Source organism: Fulmarus glacialis, unplaced genomic scaffold, assembly GCF_000690835.1.
Source record: "Fulmarus glacialis isolate BGI_N327 unplaced genomic scaffold, ASM69083v1 scaffold12473, whole genome shotgun sequence".
NCBI lineage: Eukaryota > Metazoa > Chordata > Aves > Procellariiformes > Procellariidae > Fulmarus > Fulmarus glacialis.
In genome coordinates, this window is record NW_009204981.1 from 66,022 (window position 1) to 83,913 (window position 17,892).

Consider the following 17,892-nt stretch of genomic DNA (forward strand, 5'->3'; position numbering starts at 1 on the left):
TTTTTGCCTTCAAGACTGTGCTAACATGGCAGTACCGCTTCTCAGGACCAGAGCTAGGATCTCTGCCGTGCCCCGCAGCTTTACCATGGCGAGAGAGAGACTCCTGGGCCCTGCAGTCCCTTCTGTGCCTTGTCCTGAGGCCAGACCTGTTTTCTCGTCCCAGCTTTGCCTCTGATCTGTTACCTGACTGTAGGTAACTCGCTCAAACCTTCTTGAAACCTTTCACACGCTGTATATCCTGTCTGGTCTAGATCCACTACGGATTGCTAGGTCTATCAAACACTATGTTGCAGTCGGAAGCTGGTATTTGTGCTTCTGTAATAAAAATTCTGGGAAAGGAGCTACCCCTCACCATGTGTTTGTACGGTGCCTCATGCCAGGGAGCGCTGATCTATTACAGCTAATAAATAGTCATCGAATTGCTTATCTTTTTACCAGTTCTGGTTCAGAGGAAGATAAGATCATTCACCTGCAGAAACCTTCATTGGCTGGGAGCCTTTTTGTGCACATTTTCTATATTAATATCAAGCAGGATTTAGTCTATTAAATTTAAGTGGTACATGGTGTACATGTTCAGTACTGCCAACACTCTGTTTTTCAATAGACGTGCTGTGCATATGTGTTCTAAGCATCAGTATCAATGTATGATTTGATAATTTTTAGTTACTTGGGCTCTCTGAACAAAAATTTGTATCAATTTTTTTTTTTTTTTTTAAATATGTCTGTAAATGATTTATTTAAACTTGCAATTATAAAAACTTGCATCAAAGCCTAATTATACTTTATTCTAAGGAGGTCTTTTTAATTTAAATTATAATACTGAAAAAATTCTGTTGGTAAAGTTTTGAAGAAAATAGGAACATCCAACGATGGAAAATTATTAACTAATTACCTGGAGTGAGTACCGAAATGATAAAGCAGCCTTTAGGAGCTGTAGCTTCTTTTGCAGGTGCAGAGATAATGGTTTTTTTTCTGGTTAGAACAGTTCATTTCAAACTGGAAAACAGGTCTGACAGCTGGGTAAAAACCATGTTCTTCTCTTCCTATCTGTGATTATAAAACTGATGGAGGAGGCAAAGACACTACCTAATTCTTGAAGGATGTAAGGTCCAATGCAAAACAAGAGTAGGAGCATATTCCAGACACTGAAGTGCAACATTTTGGGGGACTGTAAGCCAGTAATATCATGTTTGTTTGCAGTCAGTGTTTCTCTAACATATATATCTGGCTTTTGGTCGAGAACTGGTTTGTATCTCTCACATGTAGAGGTGTAGAAGTCTGTCTGCAGGCACCGGCAGCGATGCTGGGAGAAATGTGCTACTGCACGTTGACAGACCTGCCTCTGCTGTCAGAGCTGAACCTCTGCATAAGCCTTTGTGTCCAAGGCCATTTTGGTTTCAGAGTCTGTATGAGTACGCTTGAGTTGCCTTGGGAGGCTGATCTCTCCCTGCTCACAGTAGGGAGCTTCATTCTGCACCCAGCTCCCCAAAAACTAGTTCTTGTTGTGTATCGGGGCCATGGTGACCAGAAGCTGTCTCTACGCTTAACCTAGAGTCCTAACAGAGAGGTCCTGATTTTTTTTCTTCCAATAAACTAATTATTTTTTACTATATGGTTTGACAAAGATTATTTAGAATAATGTCTTGAGCAAATTGAAAGTAGTTGTGTTGAACTAAAAGTTTTCAAATACTGCTTTTCTTTGAGTTTAAGTCTTTGTCCAAAAGTTGCTTGATGCCATTATAAACCCAAATTACGAGGCATGTCATTCCTAGCTTGCTATAATAACTTCTAAAAAATTAAGAAACTGAGTAGATCCATGTTTAATAAATAAATTAAAAGTTGTACACATCTGTTCTGTGCACAGAAAACATGTTCAATCCATTTAGAATAAAGGATATACCTTTAACTGCAAATCTTCATGTTTATGGTTAAAGAGCAAGAATGAATATTTCTTTAGGAGAAGGAAAACAAGAAAAATAAATCAAGGTTTTTGCTACCGATTTCAAAATTTGGTTGTTTCCAGGAGCCAGGAGTGCTCATGCATGAAATAGGTCCCTTTGGTTTGCGATAGTGGATAAGGAACACAAATGTGTTGTTTTTCCTTGATTTCTCAACTGCAAAGTGGGGACTTCACATTTCTACCTCACAGGAGTACTGAGGTGTGATCATACATCTTCCAGGTATGCACCACTACTAAAATCCTAGGTCTGATCCTGTTATTTCCTCCAGATACTTATTTGTAAATATATGTAAACTTCTCCAATCATTTTCTGCCACTTGAGGCAGTTTAGATAGTTGGATGTCTTGACTTTGATTCTGTGTGAGCTTTTAAAAAATAACAATCGAATGAAAACAAGTGAAAAACCCTGCTCACAAAAGCATTCAGTATCTCTCTCTGTTATGTGGTAGCCCTGGACAAAAATGTGACAGATAATAACTGAAAGAAGAGATTTCTTTGGTACTTTCACAAAATATTTGTATTCTCTGGAGGTCTGAAAAGACTTCATGGTCCACAATCGGCTGTCTTCCCATCCTAAGATGAGTAAGTGATAGCAATTGCTGGGGGTTTTTTTCACTGTTGAAAAGCTTCATATGTACTAAGCCTATTCTGGCATTTTTTTGTTGCACAGTGGATCTACTCTTATGGTACAGCAACAGGTGCTGGAGCATTTGCCATTGTTATAATGCTACCAAAGTAATTTACCAAGATCCTGTGCTCAAAACTTTCCAGAAATCTGCTTTTTTTGCTTTGTTCCCTGCACATTAGTTTCAGAACCTTTTTGACTTATATTTAAAAAAAGGATTGCACCTGCCCCCCGGGAGGTTTTTTCAAAGCAAAGGGGACCATTGGAGTTCTTTGTCTTACCTCTAGTTACTAAAGGTCATGAAATTTAATCCAATACTTGAAAATCCCCAGGCAACAAATCATTGTGCGGTAGGCATGGAACAAGAGAGGTCAGGGCATATCACCTTATGGCACAAATAAGTAGGTAAGAAATGACTGGGCTTTCGTAGTATCGATGTATGCATATGCTGCAAAGAAAGGAAGAAGTTTCCCAGGATTTGTAACTATCTCCTCCGATGGAAAGGTCATACAGTTCCACCTTGGTCCCAAATCTGGCAAGAAGTATGACTAAGTATGACCCCAGTAGATGGGCAAAATGTGCCACCCAGGGATCAATGAGTATTTTCAGTTCTCTGTGTCTGAGTCCTGGTACTCTCCAGCCGATGACCCAAGTCCCGGTGGGGCCCTGAGAGGAAGGTTAAAGATACCTCAAGGTACATCTGGGGAGGAGAAGGGTCGTAGCCCTCCGCGTGATTAACTGAAGCTCTGGAACATGAGATTTTGTTGTAATCCTTATCTTAATGTGTAACTGCAAGTGTAATGGGAAAGCTGAGGGCAATACTGTTCTCGCCAAGACCCTTGAAGGATGGTGACAGAGGCAACTTACAGAGCCGTGGATCCTATGGTTTCGAACGATTTCTAAGTACTAACTGCAGTCTGAATGGGAAACAAATATTGAAGAGGTTTGTTACTTGTTGAAAACTGCTGCTCCATAGGAACTCAGGTTTTGGATGGTAAGAAAGGCGATGAAGTCAGGCAGGGCAGTGCTTTTTCCCCTTTTAAAGATGTAGAGCTCAGACCTAGTTTTCTCACAGCATTTGCAGTTTTGTTTTCCATTTTTGTAAGTAAACTCCCATCCTTCCATGCATAATGTACCACAGCCATGACCCGACCCTGTAAGGAGGCTGCCTGCTTTCAGGCAGCTAACCACAACAAACCTAATCAAGGATGCTTGCAACAGGTTCATCCCAGAGCAGGCTTTCCTTTGATTTCTGATTTTTCTGCTTCATCTCTGTTGAAACTGCCTGCAAGCCGCCCTCTTAACATGTGCAACGCTCTTGCAGGCCAATCTGCCCCTGCTGCAGCGGGAGCTGCTGCACTGTGCAAGGCTAGCCAAGCAGAACCCAGCCCAGTACCTCGCCCAGCACGAACAGCTGCTTCTGGATGCCAGCACCACCTCACCTGTTGACTCCTCAGAGCTGCTTCTCGATGTGAACGAAAACGGGAAGAGGCGAACTCCAGACAGGTGAGCACCGCCGCACCTTTCACACCCCGCTCAGAAATGTCCCGTGGGTTGAAGGTGCCGAGCTCCGCTAGCAAAGGGCGAGCGTGTGGGTGGGTGCCTGGGGGGAACTGGGATGGTGTTCCCTGGGTGCAGGTCCTGCCCTCATTACAGCTGTGCAATGGCCAAATTACCTTTGTGTATGTGTGTATGCACGTGTATGTATCTAGATATATAGATACATGCACACACTGACTCAGGCAGCAAAATTGCCTGAGGACACACTGTGGTCATATCTACATAGAGATAATACTGGCCGGCCAGTGCCATACCAGTTATTTAGTGCATAGTATTTCTCTGCAGCGTAAAGTGATGAGCAGCAGATCACTCCAGCTCCATATGCAAGTCCTTTGTATTTGAGGTTTTTTTGGATTAAACAGTAAATATGGGGAAAGTGGCTAGGCACTCATATTGGGAAGTACAAGGCAAGCTCCAGAGTGCAGTTAGGGCTTTGACTTCTTCTGCTGTGCCATGTTTCCATATCCATATATCCAATATCCACAAGGATATTTCTTCCAAACAGGAGAAATGTTCACTGAAATCTGTTTTTTTGTTGAGCTGAGAAAGACTCCATGCAGGGGAAGCGAGTGCGCATGTGCGAAGTACAGTAGCTTTAGGGATATGGAACAATTTTCTCTTTTTCTTATTTGAATAAAGTTCTTTGTTTAGTGTTACAAGAAAATGACTCTTGTGGTTACTTATTTTTAACTGTTTTCCTGTTTTAGTGTTAGAAATTCGGCTAGCATATAAATGTTACCTTTCTGAGGCCCAAATACTAGTTTTTTCTTAGTTTTGTTTGCCATGGATTTATAGTATGGAAAACTTTCATAATGCTGTTCTGCCAAATGCCACTACCTGCATGCACAAGGCACTGCAAGTGTCCTAGTTATCTCTTAAATGAAAAAGGTGAAGATTTGCAAAATCGAGAAGGCTTGCAAGTTTGTACAGGTGACATTTTGGTGTAGGGACAGGCTGTGATAGCACAAAGCCTATGGAGAAAACAAAGTCTGAAAGTTCCTGAGGCTGGTAGGCAAAAATTCAACACCAAATATTTGAGCATATTATGGAAGTGAGAAACTAATGATGTAGATGCAAGATCTTGAAAATGTCTGCATAGTAGAACTTAAAGCTACTCAGAGCCAGAACTAAGCAGTAAAAATTAAAGTAACATAGCCATTGGATAGACAAAAATGTGAAAGTATTTCGCTTTAGATTGTGTTTCAGGAAAATCCATATGGACCAGCAAGAAAATAAAGATACCAGCAGAGAAGCCCTTTTCCGTATACCCTCTTTTCACCATTTTTTCCTGACAACTAGACCAAACTGAAACAGCCATTGGTGTTAACACAAGCCTGCTAACTACATCCAAGAAAGATGATTAATTTTCAGACATTTTCCATGTAGTCTCTTACTCTGTGCAAAGAGATAACATTCCAAAGCTGAAATTTGGCTCCCTGGGGCAGTTCTGCTCCGTGTCCTCAGTCTTTGCAGAGTGGTGTACCAAAACATCTATTAAAAAGGCCTCTTAAAATCTTGTGCATCTTGCGAATAACTTAAATACCAGCATGCTGTAGTCCAGTGTCAGTAGCAGACACGGTTTTTTTCCTACAAATAGATAGACACACATTACATTATCTCATAAGCCCGTGAGGTCTTGCTTGACAGAGAATACAGAGGAGAAGAGGGACGTGCCTTCCTGACAGCCCTAGCTTACTTTTTTTCCTGTTAATAGAGAGCAATATTACTCGCTTCTCCCACAAGGCCACAAAGGAAAAATGGGCAATAAAATATTTCCTTTGTTTTTCTTTCTTAGCATTCTGGAATAATACTTCTTCCCTTTGAGGCCCAGTTTGACAGTGTTGAATCTTGGTTATTTTGTAATAAGTACAGTCTCACCTGGGGTACCTTCGGTCCTGGCTGCATGGGAGGGGATGGATGGTGCAGGTGAAGACTGGTACAAGAACTTAGTAATGAAAAGACACTTACTAGTCTTATAGCAAAAAGGACATAGGAGTAGCACTTAAGGAGACTGGCAGATCAGAAGAATATTGGATTTTAAAGTCAGACTTCATCTTTTAATTAAAACTGAGGCCTAGACCTAGAGAGGTTTAAGTCTGGTTTATGGATTTTGTTCTCAGTTCCTTTTTACTGTAAAATACATAGGTGCTCTTGAAACTCGAAGTCTCTGCTCACGAGCAAGTGCCTTTGCCTTCACAACTGAAATCTCTCTTAGGCTCCGTCCAGCTCGGGGAGTCTTCAGTTCCTCTCCAGGTAGTAATGCAGCTTTTGGGGTGAGGGGTAGACAGTTTAACTTCCAGTGTTGTGGGTAAGACCCTGCATTTGAATTCCCAGGGTCCAGGGACGGCTGTAATGCGGGGTGTCCCACTGGCCTGCGTGCTCCGAGGTGCCAGAGCTATCAACCGGCAGCTTCTGTCGATCGCTGCTTGAAATTAGGCTCCTTAGTTCTGGGGAAGTGGTGCTTCAGGAAAACCTATCCTTTCTTTTTTGACCCTGAGATTCTTTGCTGTCATGAAAGACCTGGAAAGAGACTGCCCAGCTCACCCATTGGAATGGTGCCTTGAGCTTAAAAAATAAGCTGGTTTTTTGCAGTTTCAAACCACCCTGCCACTGGTTAGTCACACCTACTTCTCCGTTGACTATGATTAAAGCCATACAGAAAAAAATAAACTCATACAGTAGTTTTGGCTGAACCAAGTTCAGTGGAGTTGTCTCGTGCACTCAAGAACATTTGTACTACAGATTTAGTAAAACGAACAAGATCCTGTTGGAAAGATTCTTAAATTTACTGAATGGGAGTTTGCATACGTTTTAATTTGGATAATGTAAGTAAATCAACCACAAAAAACTGTCCTCAGAGTCAGAGCATGCCTAGACTGAAACCAAATACTTGTCTGGCTTTATACTCATTACACTATTAATTATTTAAATTGTTTTCAGAGGAACAGGAGGAAACATCTGGAAATATGTATACCTTTTGTTTAGATATCTAAGCAGTTTTCAAATATAAAAATACAGCAGAAGGTACGAGGCATCCTTTAAGAGGAGGGTTTGCTGTGACTCTGTTCCTAGAATATGGAAAAAAATGACTAAAAGGCAACATCTTTCCAGGGGAACTAAATGCAGTTGGAATAATTTTGTTTGGAGATATGTATCTCAATAAAGTAAATTGTGGTATCTTTTTCACTTCCCAAGGGGTATGATAGAATATATATATGATAAGTATATACATAGATATATATAGATATATACACACACACATTGTATATAATGTGTATGTAATATATATATCATATATAGATGCGTGTGTGTGCATATGATACATACGCGTATACATTAGAAATATATATACACACGTTCTTCCATATTTACATTTTTCTTTTGGCCACGGGTAACTGCATACCCTTGATTCCAATAGAGGTAAAATACAGTAAGGAATTACGCAAAGGAAGTGGAATGTGTGTGTTGCACATAACCACATCCACCTCATGATTTTTTTGTTAAAGAAAATCAACATACAGTACTTTTTTCTGCTTATAATTTCAGAACCTTTTTTTGCATATGCGTTTTCCAATTCTGGGTATTTATCTGCATATCCAAGTCTACTGTATGTGAGGTTTTATAGAGCAATCTGACAGCAGAGCTTTGTGTTTTACTGAATGTTTTCTTGGTGCATATGGTCTGACACGGATGAGCAGCCACGGTGAGATTTTGGAGTCTATTAAACTAGCTCATTAAAAAGATCAATCTGTTTCTGTAATAACACTGGGAACCATCAGTCACTGCAAGAGAGAAAAACTGACACCTGAGGAGACAACACATTTTGGTAATTTGTTCATGACATGTCATGAACAAAGTGTTCACTATATTTTGTTTACAACTTTTGGAGTTTACATTCTACTGTAGTAAAGCAAAGGAACTTGGACCAATGTGAGTTTTTATTTTGGTGAATGAATGCTTAATTATAAATAACATGATTTTAAATACATTAACCACAAAACACTTTTTGCTAATTAATCATCCTTTGAGCTTGCTGGGAAGGGCTGTATGGCACATCAGCGTGTCATATAGTGACTCTACATTTATAACAGCTGCCTACAAAGTGGATATAGGATAACAAAAAAATCTGTTAGAATAGCTCTAATTTTGAGTGAGAAGAAAACAAAAGTGGCCATGGTTGTTTTGTGACTTTAGAAAGTGCTGCTGTGCTTGCTTGCATCCTTGGCACCCTGGACAAGGAATTCATGTCGAAGGTACTTGGGCACAGAGGCCGACTTTGATAATTCTGTTAGGTAAATCTTCTTATTTGAAGAAGGTCCTCCACATCTCAATAAGGTGAAGGATGCTCACCGCTCTTACAGCTATGCTCCTTGTAAGCCATGTGTAATTATGAGGAGTTTTAAAAGAATTTTCTTAATATGAACTGTTAGCAAGGCAATATTAATCTTTTCTGTAACACAGTATTATAAACAAAATAAGTATTTTATTCCAGCAAAGCACGATCACTTGTTTGGTCATCAAGACTTCATTGGTGGAAGTCCAATTTTAATCAAAGCATCTTGCACAAGTAGCAGATGAACAGCTTTGCCTCCTTCTTGCAAGCTGACTTCAGTGTTCAGCAAAATTGGTGTAATACTCTTGATCAGGTGAAACTTTGTTTTCCAGCCAAGGAAGTTTTGTGTGGTCATTTCGTACCCAGGGAATTATCCATAAATTGCAATAATTTAAAACTGAAATGATAACTTACAAACAACATAAAGTCTGTTAAGACTAATGACTAGTATCTATTCTGCTATCTTTAATCTGAGTAAATCATGGCTCCAAGTAAAATGACCTCTTGCATGTTTATAGCTGAAGGACCCCATCGTTATCATATTGCCAGTTTTCCAAACAACAGTGTCGATTTATGTGCACGTCAGGGAAAATGTTACCAACAGGAGCAAGAAAAAGAAAAACAAGAAAATGTGTCAGTTAGGCTTCCTACACATTCTATGTTATTTCCTCTTTACAGCTTGCTGTTGCTTTGCAAAATCAAATGGATCAGATAAAAATCAGACGAAATCAGGTTAAGATTGTGGCGAGTTTGGATTTGAAACTAGTACTCGCATGGGTCTGCCAGTTCCTGTGAAACAGGAGTGCCTCCTCCGGCACCTGGGGAAATGCTGCTGTCCCAAGGGGGTGAGACCTGGAAAAATGAGCAGGACTGAGATCAGAAGCAGAATAGTAGGTTGAGTTCAAGGCATCTGAATTATGGCACTCTTCAATACTTTGTCTTTTATCACTATAGTCAGTATATTCAGATATAGTAAATTTGCCAGTGATTCCTGTTCTGATGAGACTTTGGAAGTTGTTGGTCAGAAACACAAAATGAGTTTATGTACAGTGTCATTCTGGTATTCTGCTAAGTTGTTTATTTGGTCAGTGCAGAAAATATAACAACAAATTGTAGAATTAAGGTTTTAACACCCAGAAAAGATCTGAGAGCTGTTACCCAGCGTAATAGCAAAAATAGAAATTCAATTTCAGTAAATGTGTTTTCAATGGTAATGTTAATTTCTATGTTAGTTAAACTCAGGGTTCTAGGAGAAAATGGATAAGCTGGTGTGTTGTCCAAGCTAATGCAGTGTATTTCAGTTAAGGTACTTAAGTACAAAGCATTCCTAAAAAGATACAGAAGTACATGTACAGTAAGGTGCAAATATGTACATTTGTATGAAAATACATGATTTTAACATCTAATTATAGTGCAGAAAAGGAAAACTGGATTCCTACTTGTCACAGTTTTCTGGTTTGCTTTTCCTACACTGAGTGATCAAAAAAAGTCAATGAAGTTTTTAAATTATTTACAGTTTCTGATTTTTTCCCCATCTTAGTTAGAGATCATTTTAACTGTAACACTAAAGAACTTTGGCAAATGAATAGCTTGGCTTGTATATACAGGGATGTCAATTTTTTGCTTGCATAGTATTTTTACAATTGAAAGACCTGGACATGGAGTTTGAGTAGATATGTGCAAAGAAAACACCAGCAACTAAATACAAAACTTGTGTTGGAGAGCTGTCAAAAACATCACTACCCATTGGGAACTATTGCAAGCAGTTCCATCGTGCCAAAAGTCATTAAAAATGTATGATGGTCCTCAGGTTTTCCTGATTAGGAGTTTTCACAGCCATTCTGCGTTTGCTTTGGAACAAGGTACATGCTCCTCTTTTAACAAAGTATGTCTTCTGTATTTGTGCCCAAAATTAGGACAGCTGTCCTGCTGTATTGGTGAAAGATTCTCCCCTCTTTGCCAAGTTAAGGTATAATAAAATACATATACCTGCAGCTTCTCTGGCATTAGTGATTGTGATGAGGTCCCTGGAAAATCTCCTTGCTCCTTCTGAAAACAGTGCAACCCATCTTTTAATTTCCTGTTGGTAGTTGCAAGATCTTACTTTGATCCTCTCTCCCAGTGGATATTGGCAAAGACTTGGTTTCATCCTTCCTCTCATTGACATTAAAGGAGAACCTATTGAGGGGCAACAATTAATACATTGAGTGTTTCTCCACGGACAGTCCCTCAAGGTTGGTTGGTTTATGGAGGAGGGTTTGTGGAAGGGCAGTTGGTTTTAACAGCAAACAAACAAGAAAATTAAATCAAATCTACCTTCCTGTCAAAGTGACAAAAAATTGTATTACTAGGAAGACATATTATGCCATCTGTACATCACAGAGGAGACAGTTCTCTTTAAAAAAGGCTGGAATATATCAGCTGTTTAATAAAAGGTTTTGGAGAGAGGGATGCAACCTCAACAGTTTGCGATATTTATATCTAATAAGCTTTCTGTTCAAAGCTAATATTTTGTAGGTTTTGTTTATTCCAGTGGCAAAAAACTCCCGTACTTCAGTGAAACAAAGCTTCCCTGAAAGCAGTGTGTACCCATTGAAGTAACTCTAGCCTACCTTTTTTTATTTTAATGGAAGATGAGTTCAGTGTGAGTTCCAGGGTCTCAGGCAGAGGTGCAAAATAGAGACTTCTTTGGAAATAGATGATTATGAATTGAATTAACGAGTGTCTATAATGTAAAAAACTGCCCTTCTCCCTCATAACTCTTCAAAGTTGTCTGAGCATAAAACCCCTAAGAGGAATGGAGTGGGAAATCTTGAACGTTATTGAGGATTTAAGTCTAACCACATCTTCCTGCAAAATTAATGACAGGCACAGCACCTTTGACTGAAATAGCCCAGATGGTACAAAAATCTCTGAAGGAAGCATTTCTCATCATCTGGAGTCATTCTTGCCCAAAGTCTCAGCGTGACACTGATCTTGATGAGAGCTCATCCTGGCATTACGTAGAGCCGAGCTTCAGCATACTGACATGCACTACCTTAAGCTATCCTCTTGAAAAAAACCCACATTTCTTTAACTGTAAATTTCCCCTAATCACTGTATGCTACAGCACTACTGAAAGCAGGAATTTCTCAGTCTCTAGCTTCATTTATCAGTTGATTGTTTCAGCTCTGCAATCACGCGTGTATCCATCCCATCAGCCGGTGATTTCAGCGAAGGCTGCTCGCTCTCCAGCCCAACTCTTTAAGCCGCTCCATCAGAAAGCTCACCCTGCTAATATTTCTCAAGTTACAGGGATAGTTAGACAAGGTGAATGTGTCCTTTGTGTATCTTGAATGAGCGGTGTTATGAAATGTTCTGCAACACCACACACTTGGAGCAAAGCGAAAGAACAAGCTTTCGTTCCTGAAGCTGCACGTGTAGGTGGGGGTGCGTGTTCCTGAGCAGCTCTGCTCGCTAAGTGAATTCAAGTTCCTCTGCTTTGTTTTTCAGAACCAAAGAAAATGGCTTTGACAGAGAGCCTTTGCACTCAGAGCATCCAAGCAAGCGGCCCTGCACTATTAGCCCAGGCCAGCGGTACAGTCCAAATAATGGCTTATCTTATCAGCCCAATGGTCTGCCTCATCCCACCCCACCTCCACCTCAGCATTATCGTTTGGATGATATGGCCATTGCCCATCACTACAGGGACTCATACAGACACCCCAACCACAGGGACCTCAGGGACAGAAACAGACCTATGGGTAAGGCATGTTGATTTTCTGCATTGGTTTTTTTAGGTTTCTCTTTTCCTTGTAATTATATTCTGTATTTTGAACAGGCTTTTTTTTGCTGAATAAATATACCTGCTGTCCAGATGTAGCCTTTATAGGTGTTTATCCATCTAGCTGCTTCTAATGGCCTTATTTCAGATTTATATTTGTAAAAGTGGATGGAATTGTGCCTTTGCTACACTCCAAAGCAAGAGAGTCAGAAGGAGGAGGAACCTGTGCTTTCACAGCTGCATAGATGACATGGACACTCAGGTGTTTGGCAGGCAAGGATAGGTAGAGCCTTTTATTTTTCTTTCAATGCCACAATTTGTGACGGTAACGACATCGATATAGCTTGATTTCAGCTCAGACTAGAGGAAAGCCTTTGGAGAAGTGTTTCATGTGTGACATCTCAAGACTGCGCTGCAGCATGGGGATGTCTGCAGAGGATGCGAACCGCAGAAGCACCAACCGCACCCCGCGCAGGGCTGCCCTTGCAGCATGTTTTGGTTTAATGGGATGTCTGATGCTCTTGGATTTGCCTGGCTTGCTTCACATCTGCACTTACTGTTCTTCCTTGTTTTAAACAAATCTTCAATAAAAGAGGAACGTTTACAAATATTCAGCATCTGTATAGAGGAGGCTAAACAAAGAGCAAGTGTCGGTTCCTCTTGAGTGTTGATAATAAATACTGGCTTGGTTGTATCATGTTGTCAGCTGCTCTGATATATGTGCTACATTTTAACCACATGTTGTTTAAACATCTGTGAAGGGATGAACCCTTAATGATGCTCTGTTGACGTGGTAGTAATTACTGCATTTAGTGAAATAACGTTGAGTTTATACTAATATTTTTTCAGCTCTCTGAAGTACAGCTAGTATTCAATACATTGAGTTACCAAATAATTGTCTTGCCGACTTCTTCAAGTAGTGTAAATGAAAAATTATATATTGTATGATATGTTATATATATATATATATAAAAAATAAACGCATATAGTCAGAAAGGGTTATGTCAATTTTTGAGAGGTCATCTTGCAACCTACAGAACTTGCAGAATTGAAGAACATTAAATTGAGTAAACCAGTAGTATCTTGTGTGGGGAAAAGTGCTAAAGAGAACTTAGAGAAAAGTTTTTAAGCATCCATTTATTTTTGTGGTGGCATTCCTCATACTAGACCAAGTAGCGTATGATACATTTGTCTGATAAGCTCTTTTTATGTTTTTTTTTCCCCCTAGAGGACTCCCAAAATTGTAAACATGATTTGCTCCTTTTTGGCAGGGTTGCATGGCACACGTCAAGAAGAAATGATTGATCACAGGCTAACAGACAGAGAATGGGCAGAAGAGTGGAAACACCTTGACCATGTAAGAGCTAAATGTACTCTTACATATAATTGTCTGAAAGGAGTCCTTCTAAGATAGGACTTTAAACTTTTTCTTTTAAAACAAATCTGAATCCCTGGTTTTGAAAACATTGGTGGTTAAATCCAGGGCCTTGATGTTCCCCATTAGGTAGCTCATATCAGACGTTGCTGTTAAGTGCCTATTGCAGTATCCTAATTATTACAGGCTGGCTGCCAAAAGGGGAGTAGACTCTTGTCTGTAAACCCTGGGTCTGGGACATATGACCCTTGCCCTTAGTACTGGTTAATTGGATTTGTTCTTTGGATTTATTAGCGCTCATAACATTTGTAGGCATCAGTTCTGAACCAGATCTCCTGGCCTCCATGGTGCCATGTGATACTAGTGGTGGGACTACCGTCTGTTCAGTCTTCTAGTCCTCTTCTTCTCCCTCTCCCCTAGAAATCTGTATCTGTACAGTTTAGGGACACCAGTTAAACAGGAAGGGATTGTCATTCTTAAAAAAACCCTGTATTTGAAATAACAGGGAGAGGTTCCTTCATTCTTAAAACCCAGGCACTCAGCACATTAATGTTTTCTTTATTTTTCTGTCAGTTTATGAATAAAATGTTCTTTTTTCTTTCTCTGCTCCATCCACCACTGTGAATAGCTGTTAAACTGTATAATGGACATGGTGGAAAAAACTAGGCGATCTCTCACTGTACTACGGCGATGTCAAGAAGCAGACCGTGAGGAGCTTAATTACTGGATACGGCGGTACAGTGATGCGGAAGATTTAAAAAAAGGCGGTAACAGCAGCAGTAGTCATTCCAGACAGCAGAGCCCAGTGAATCCAGATCCAGTTACATTAGGTACAGTATCCTCATTAAAAATTGTTTACCAGTCCTCTTTCAGCTCAGCTAAGTGCTAAATGAAGTTCATATTTGTTCTTCTGATTCTTCTTCCGTGATAGCGATGAAATATTCCTCTCTGCTGACTACTGAATTAACTATAACTCTTATGCCCTAATAGTCATGTTTACATGTGAAATGGCTTGGGGTTTTGGGTGATGCTTGGTAATTTGCTTTCCATTCAGCAATGTCTGAGAGTGGTGGGGCAGGAGGACAGATTGTCATGTAGGGATGGCAGAGGGGTGAGACGTGCACTGACTCTCCATCCTTTCCGTCTCCCTCCCTTGCCTGCTTGATTAAGGAAATCTGTAGGTGCTTCTGGATTGTTAGCACTGTGAAACCAAGGGCTTTCACCTTCTCGAATGAAATGACTTAACTTGGAAGTTGTCTTTCTACGGAAATGAAGGGAGATATAAAGATATGGGCACTTCTTAGGTATACTTGGTTTCCGTCTAAGAAAGAAACAACATCTGGGATACCCACAGCCATGCACATATGATCCTCCTAGGTCTGTGTCCACCGCTGCAGCTCACGCAGATGTATCTGAGCTCGTTTGGGTACTGCTCGCTCTGTAGTTACACGGAGCCGCTCAGAGCTTGGCCCAAGCTGCAAAGCCCACTTACAAGGAGCAGAACAAGCAGTTGGACGTTCACCCCCCTGCAGACCTTCACAGTCACACTTGCACGATATCTCATACAACTACTCCAAGACGAGCACTCTGCTGTATAAAAACAAGCTTTTATTTTGTGGGCTTTCTGTAATCTATTAATATGTTGGCCTGCTTCTACCCCATCCCCTCACTTTTATGGCAGGTGTGGTAAAGAAACACATCTTGGTGATGCCTCTTTATTGGTCTCTGCTCTTTTGAGGAGAACAGCAAACTATGATTGCTTGTCTAATACTATCTTTAAAAAAAAAAGTTGTCCATATTGAATGCCGTCTATTCAAAATCATCATAAACCGTGGTCATTAGTAGAATTGCATGTGTGTGTTATTTTGCAACTATATTTTGTTTAAAGCTGTGTTTTTCTTTTGCCCCTAAGAATAACTTATTAAATCTAAAATTTATTTACTTGCAAATAGAAAAACAGAAAAACAAATCTAATGCCCTCTCCATCTTCCTCTTGGTAAATCTCTAGAGTTCTTACTGTAATATTTAGTGCCTCTTGATAACAAACAAGCATTTTTTTTGTGTGTGTCAAATGATCTGAGCCAATAGCTCTATAAATCAGCTTCAGTCAGTGAAAGGAAGGGTTATGGAAATGCTGTTCCCAACTTCACTAATAAGTCTAGTCCCTAGAGGAGCCCTTCTCAGAAAGAAGCATTCAGGTAATGGCTTGTACGAATAGTGTTAAATGTAATGTAAAGAAAGAGTCATAAATACGGCATCTGAAATGTCGATCACATTTGCAGCTTCGGGAAGAACGCTTGTGAGGAAAACCCTAGATCAAAAGCAGTGGCACCCTTCTCTAGTAAAGCTATGATGCAAAAATAGCCAGGCCATGGTGCTTGTAAGTATAGTTAGTAGGTAAAAAAAATGAAAGGAAACGGAGTTTTTATAATTTCCCCAAAGAAACTGGAACTCAAGATATTCATCAAAACTTTATAGGTAATAGTACAATCCAAAAACAGTAGCAACAACAGATAAAATGAAGATCAAGCTTACAATTAGATTTCTATATTATCATTTTGTTTGTGTATTTGTCAAGATGAATTCTTGGAAACAGCAAAGTCTGTTTGCTTAAAAAGACATTATACGGCACAGCCTTCGGCATTGGACACACCAGTAACCTCTGCAGTACTATGGGTACAACTGAACTGGTTGGAGTGAGTCCATTTCAATTTTAACATGTCCATTTTGGTTATGTGGCTTTAAAAACCAAGTTCCGAGACTCATGGACATGAAACTTGGATCGCTTCAGTGATGGAGCATCCATGTCAATCATAAATATCGATAAGAAGTGCTTTTATGTCTGACATGTAAGGCAGAAAATACTTACTTTGGAGTCTATGGAAGGGTAATCCTTATATTTCCTCAAATCTGGTAGTCATCTAGTTAACAAAATGAAAACTCCTAACATTCAGAGGTATAATAAAATTGAAGCAGTGTTTGTGAGCCTTGAGACACTGTTCTGTTTAGGGCTTTTTATTTTAGTTTTGAAGTGAGGAGGAAGGGGTTGAAAACGTCTTCCAATATTTTCATTAAAGTGCCACAACACGTAAGTATTGGTTTTTGCTGCAGGGATTCTAAATGTCAGTGATTTCCCTTTGTACTTCTTTTTTTTAATGAGGTAGTCCACTCTTTAAATCCATCTTGTCATCTCCACTAACAAGAGGGGAAAAAAAAAGGGGCCATGCGGCTATATTGTCTGTGCCTTTGTTTCTTTTTCTTTATAATTAAAATATCATCACTGAAATGATAAGTTCTCACTATAAACATTATGCCATGGTCTTCACAGATAGCTCTCGCTGAAAAACTCTGAGCTGAAATTTAGCATAGATAGTTTGAGTCCAAAAGAAATTGAAGAAAATCCTGGTTGTCATTTTGAACCAGCAGACCTTTTTTTCTGCCAAAGATTTTTGTGCTTCTTTTAATTTGACATCCCTGTAAATCATGTTGAGCTTGACAGTTCACAGTATCTGATCGATATTGTTCTGTGGATATTTTAAATTAAGAAATCAAATGAAATATTTGATAATTCATTTTAATGCAGTATAATCCAATACACAGATTAGCCAGCTACAACAGGTTACAAGCTCTCATTATTCTCCAAGAGTGTGTTGAAGGTAAGATGGGTCCATTCTTTTCAGTCTGAATAATACATGTTTATGAAAGTCTAAAAATGACTCAGACTTTATATATATTCACTTGATGAACTGTGATGGTCTATGAAGTGAATAATACATCATCCAACTCCTCCATTTCTGCTGAAGAATTTCAGTACTACATACTGCAGCAGGACGGCAACATTCATCCTAATAGTGAATAATTACACATATCAGACAATGTATACTGAAATACACACAGTCGGATAAATTAAAGATGAGGGTTCTTCAACATCGTGGGTTATAAACAAGATCTATAACCTTATTGAGTGCAGCTGTGCCTCTAGATAAGTGGTGTGGGCACACATCAGAAGGTCTGCAGCGATGTTGATATTTTGTGTCTGTTGCATTTATCTGAATGGAAATCTTACAAAACAGAGTTTGAAATCTCCAACTGAAGAGTGCCAATACCTGCAAGATTTGCCCCAGGAAGCCAGGATTCTTAGCAGTGTATGAATTTGTCAAAAACACATAGGTTAGCCATTTCTTAATACATTTTTAAATGTTAACCCTTTCAGAGCTAGTTTCTATTTTATCGAAGGTTGTTCGCTCTCGTACTTTCAGTGTTAGCCAGGGCATTC

At 39.6% G+C, this 17,892-nt stretch overlaps 1 protein-coding gene across 2 annotated transcripts in view; it reads left to right on the forward strand.

Moving 5' to 3' along the window:
• The window catches only part of RUNX1T1 (runt-related transcription factor 1; translocated to, 1 (cyclin D-related)), a 92,874-nt gene that overhangs the window by 54,026 nt on the left and 20,956 nt on the right, over positions 1-17,892 (forward strand). For both annotated transcript variants that reach the window (XM_009575211.1, XM_009575212.1), the window contains exons 5-8: positions 3,910-4,091; positions 11,971-12,221; positions 13,513-13,598; positions 14,245-14,446. In XM_009575211.1, the coding sequence (XP_009573506.1) occupies positions 3,910-4,091; positions 11,971-12,221; positions 13,513-13,598; positions 14,245-14,446 (721 nt within the window). The remainder of the gene's footprint in view (positions 1-3,909; positions 4,092-11,970; positions 12,222-13,512; positions 13,599-14,244; positions 14,447-17,892) is intronic.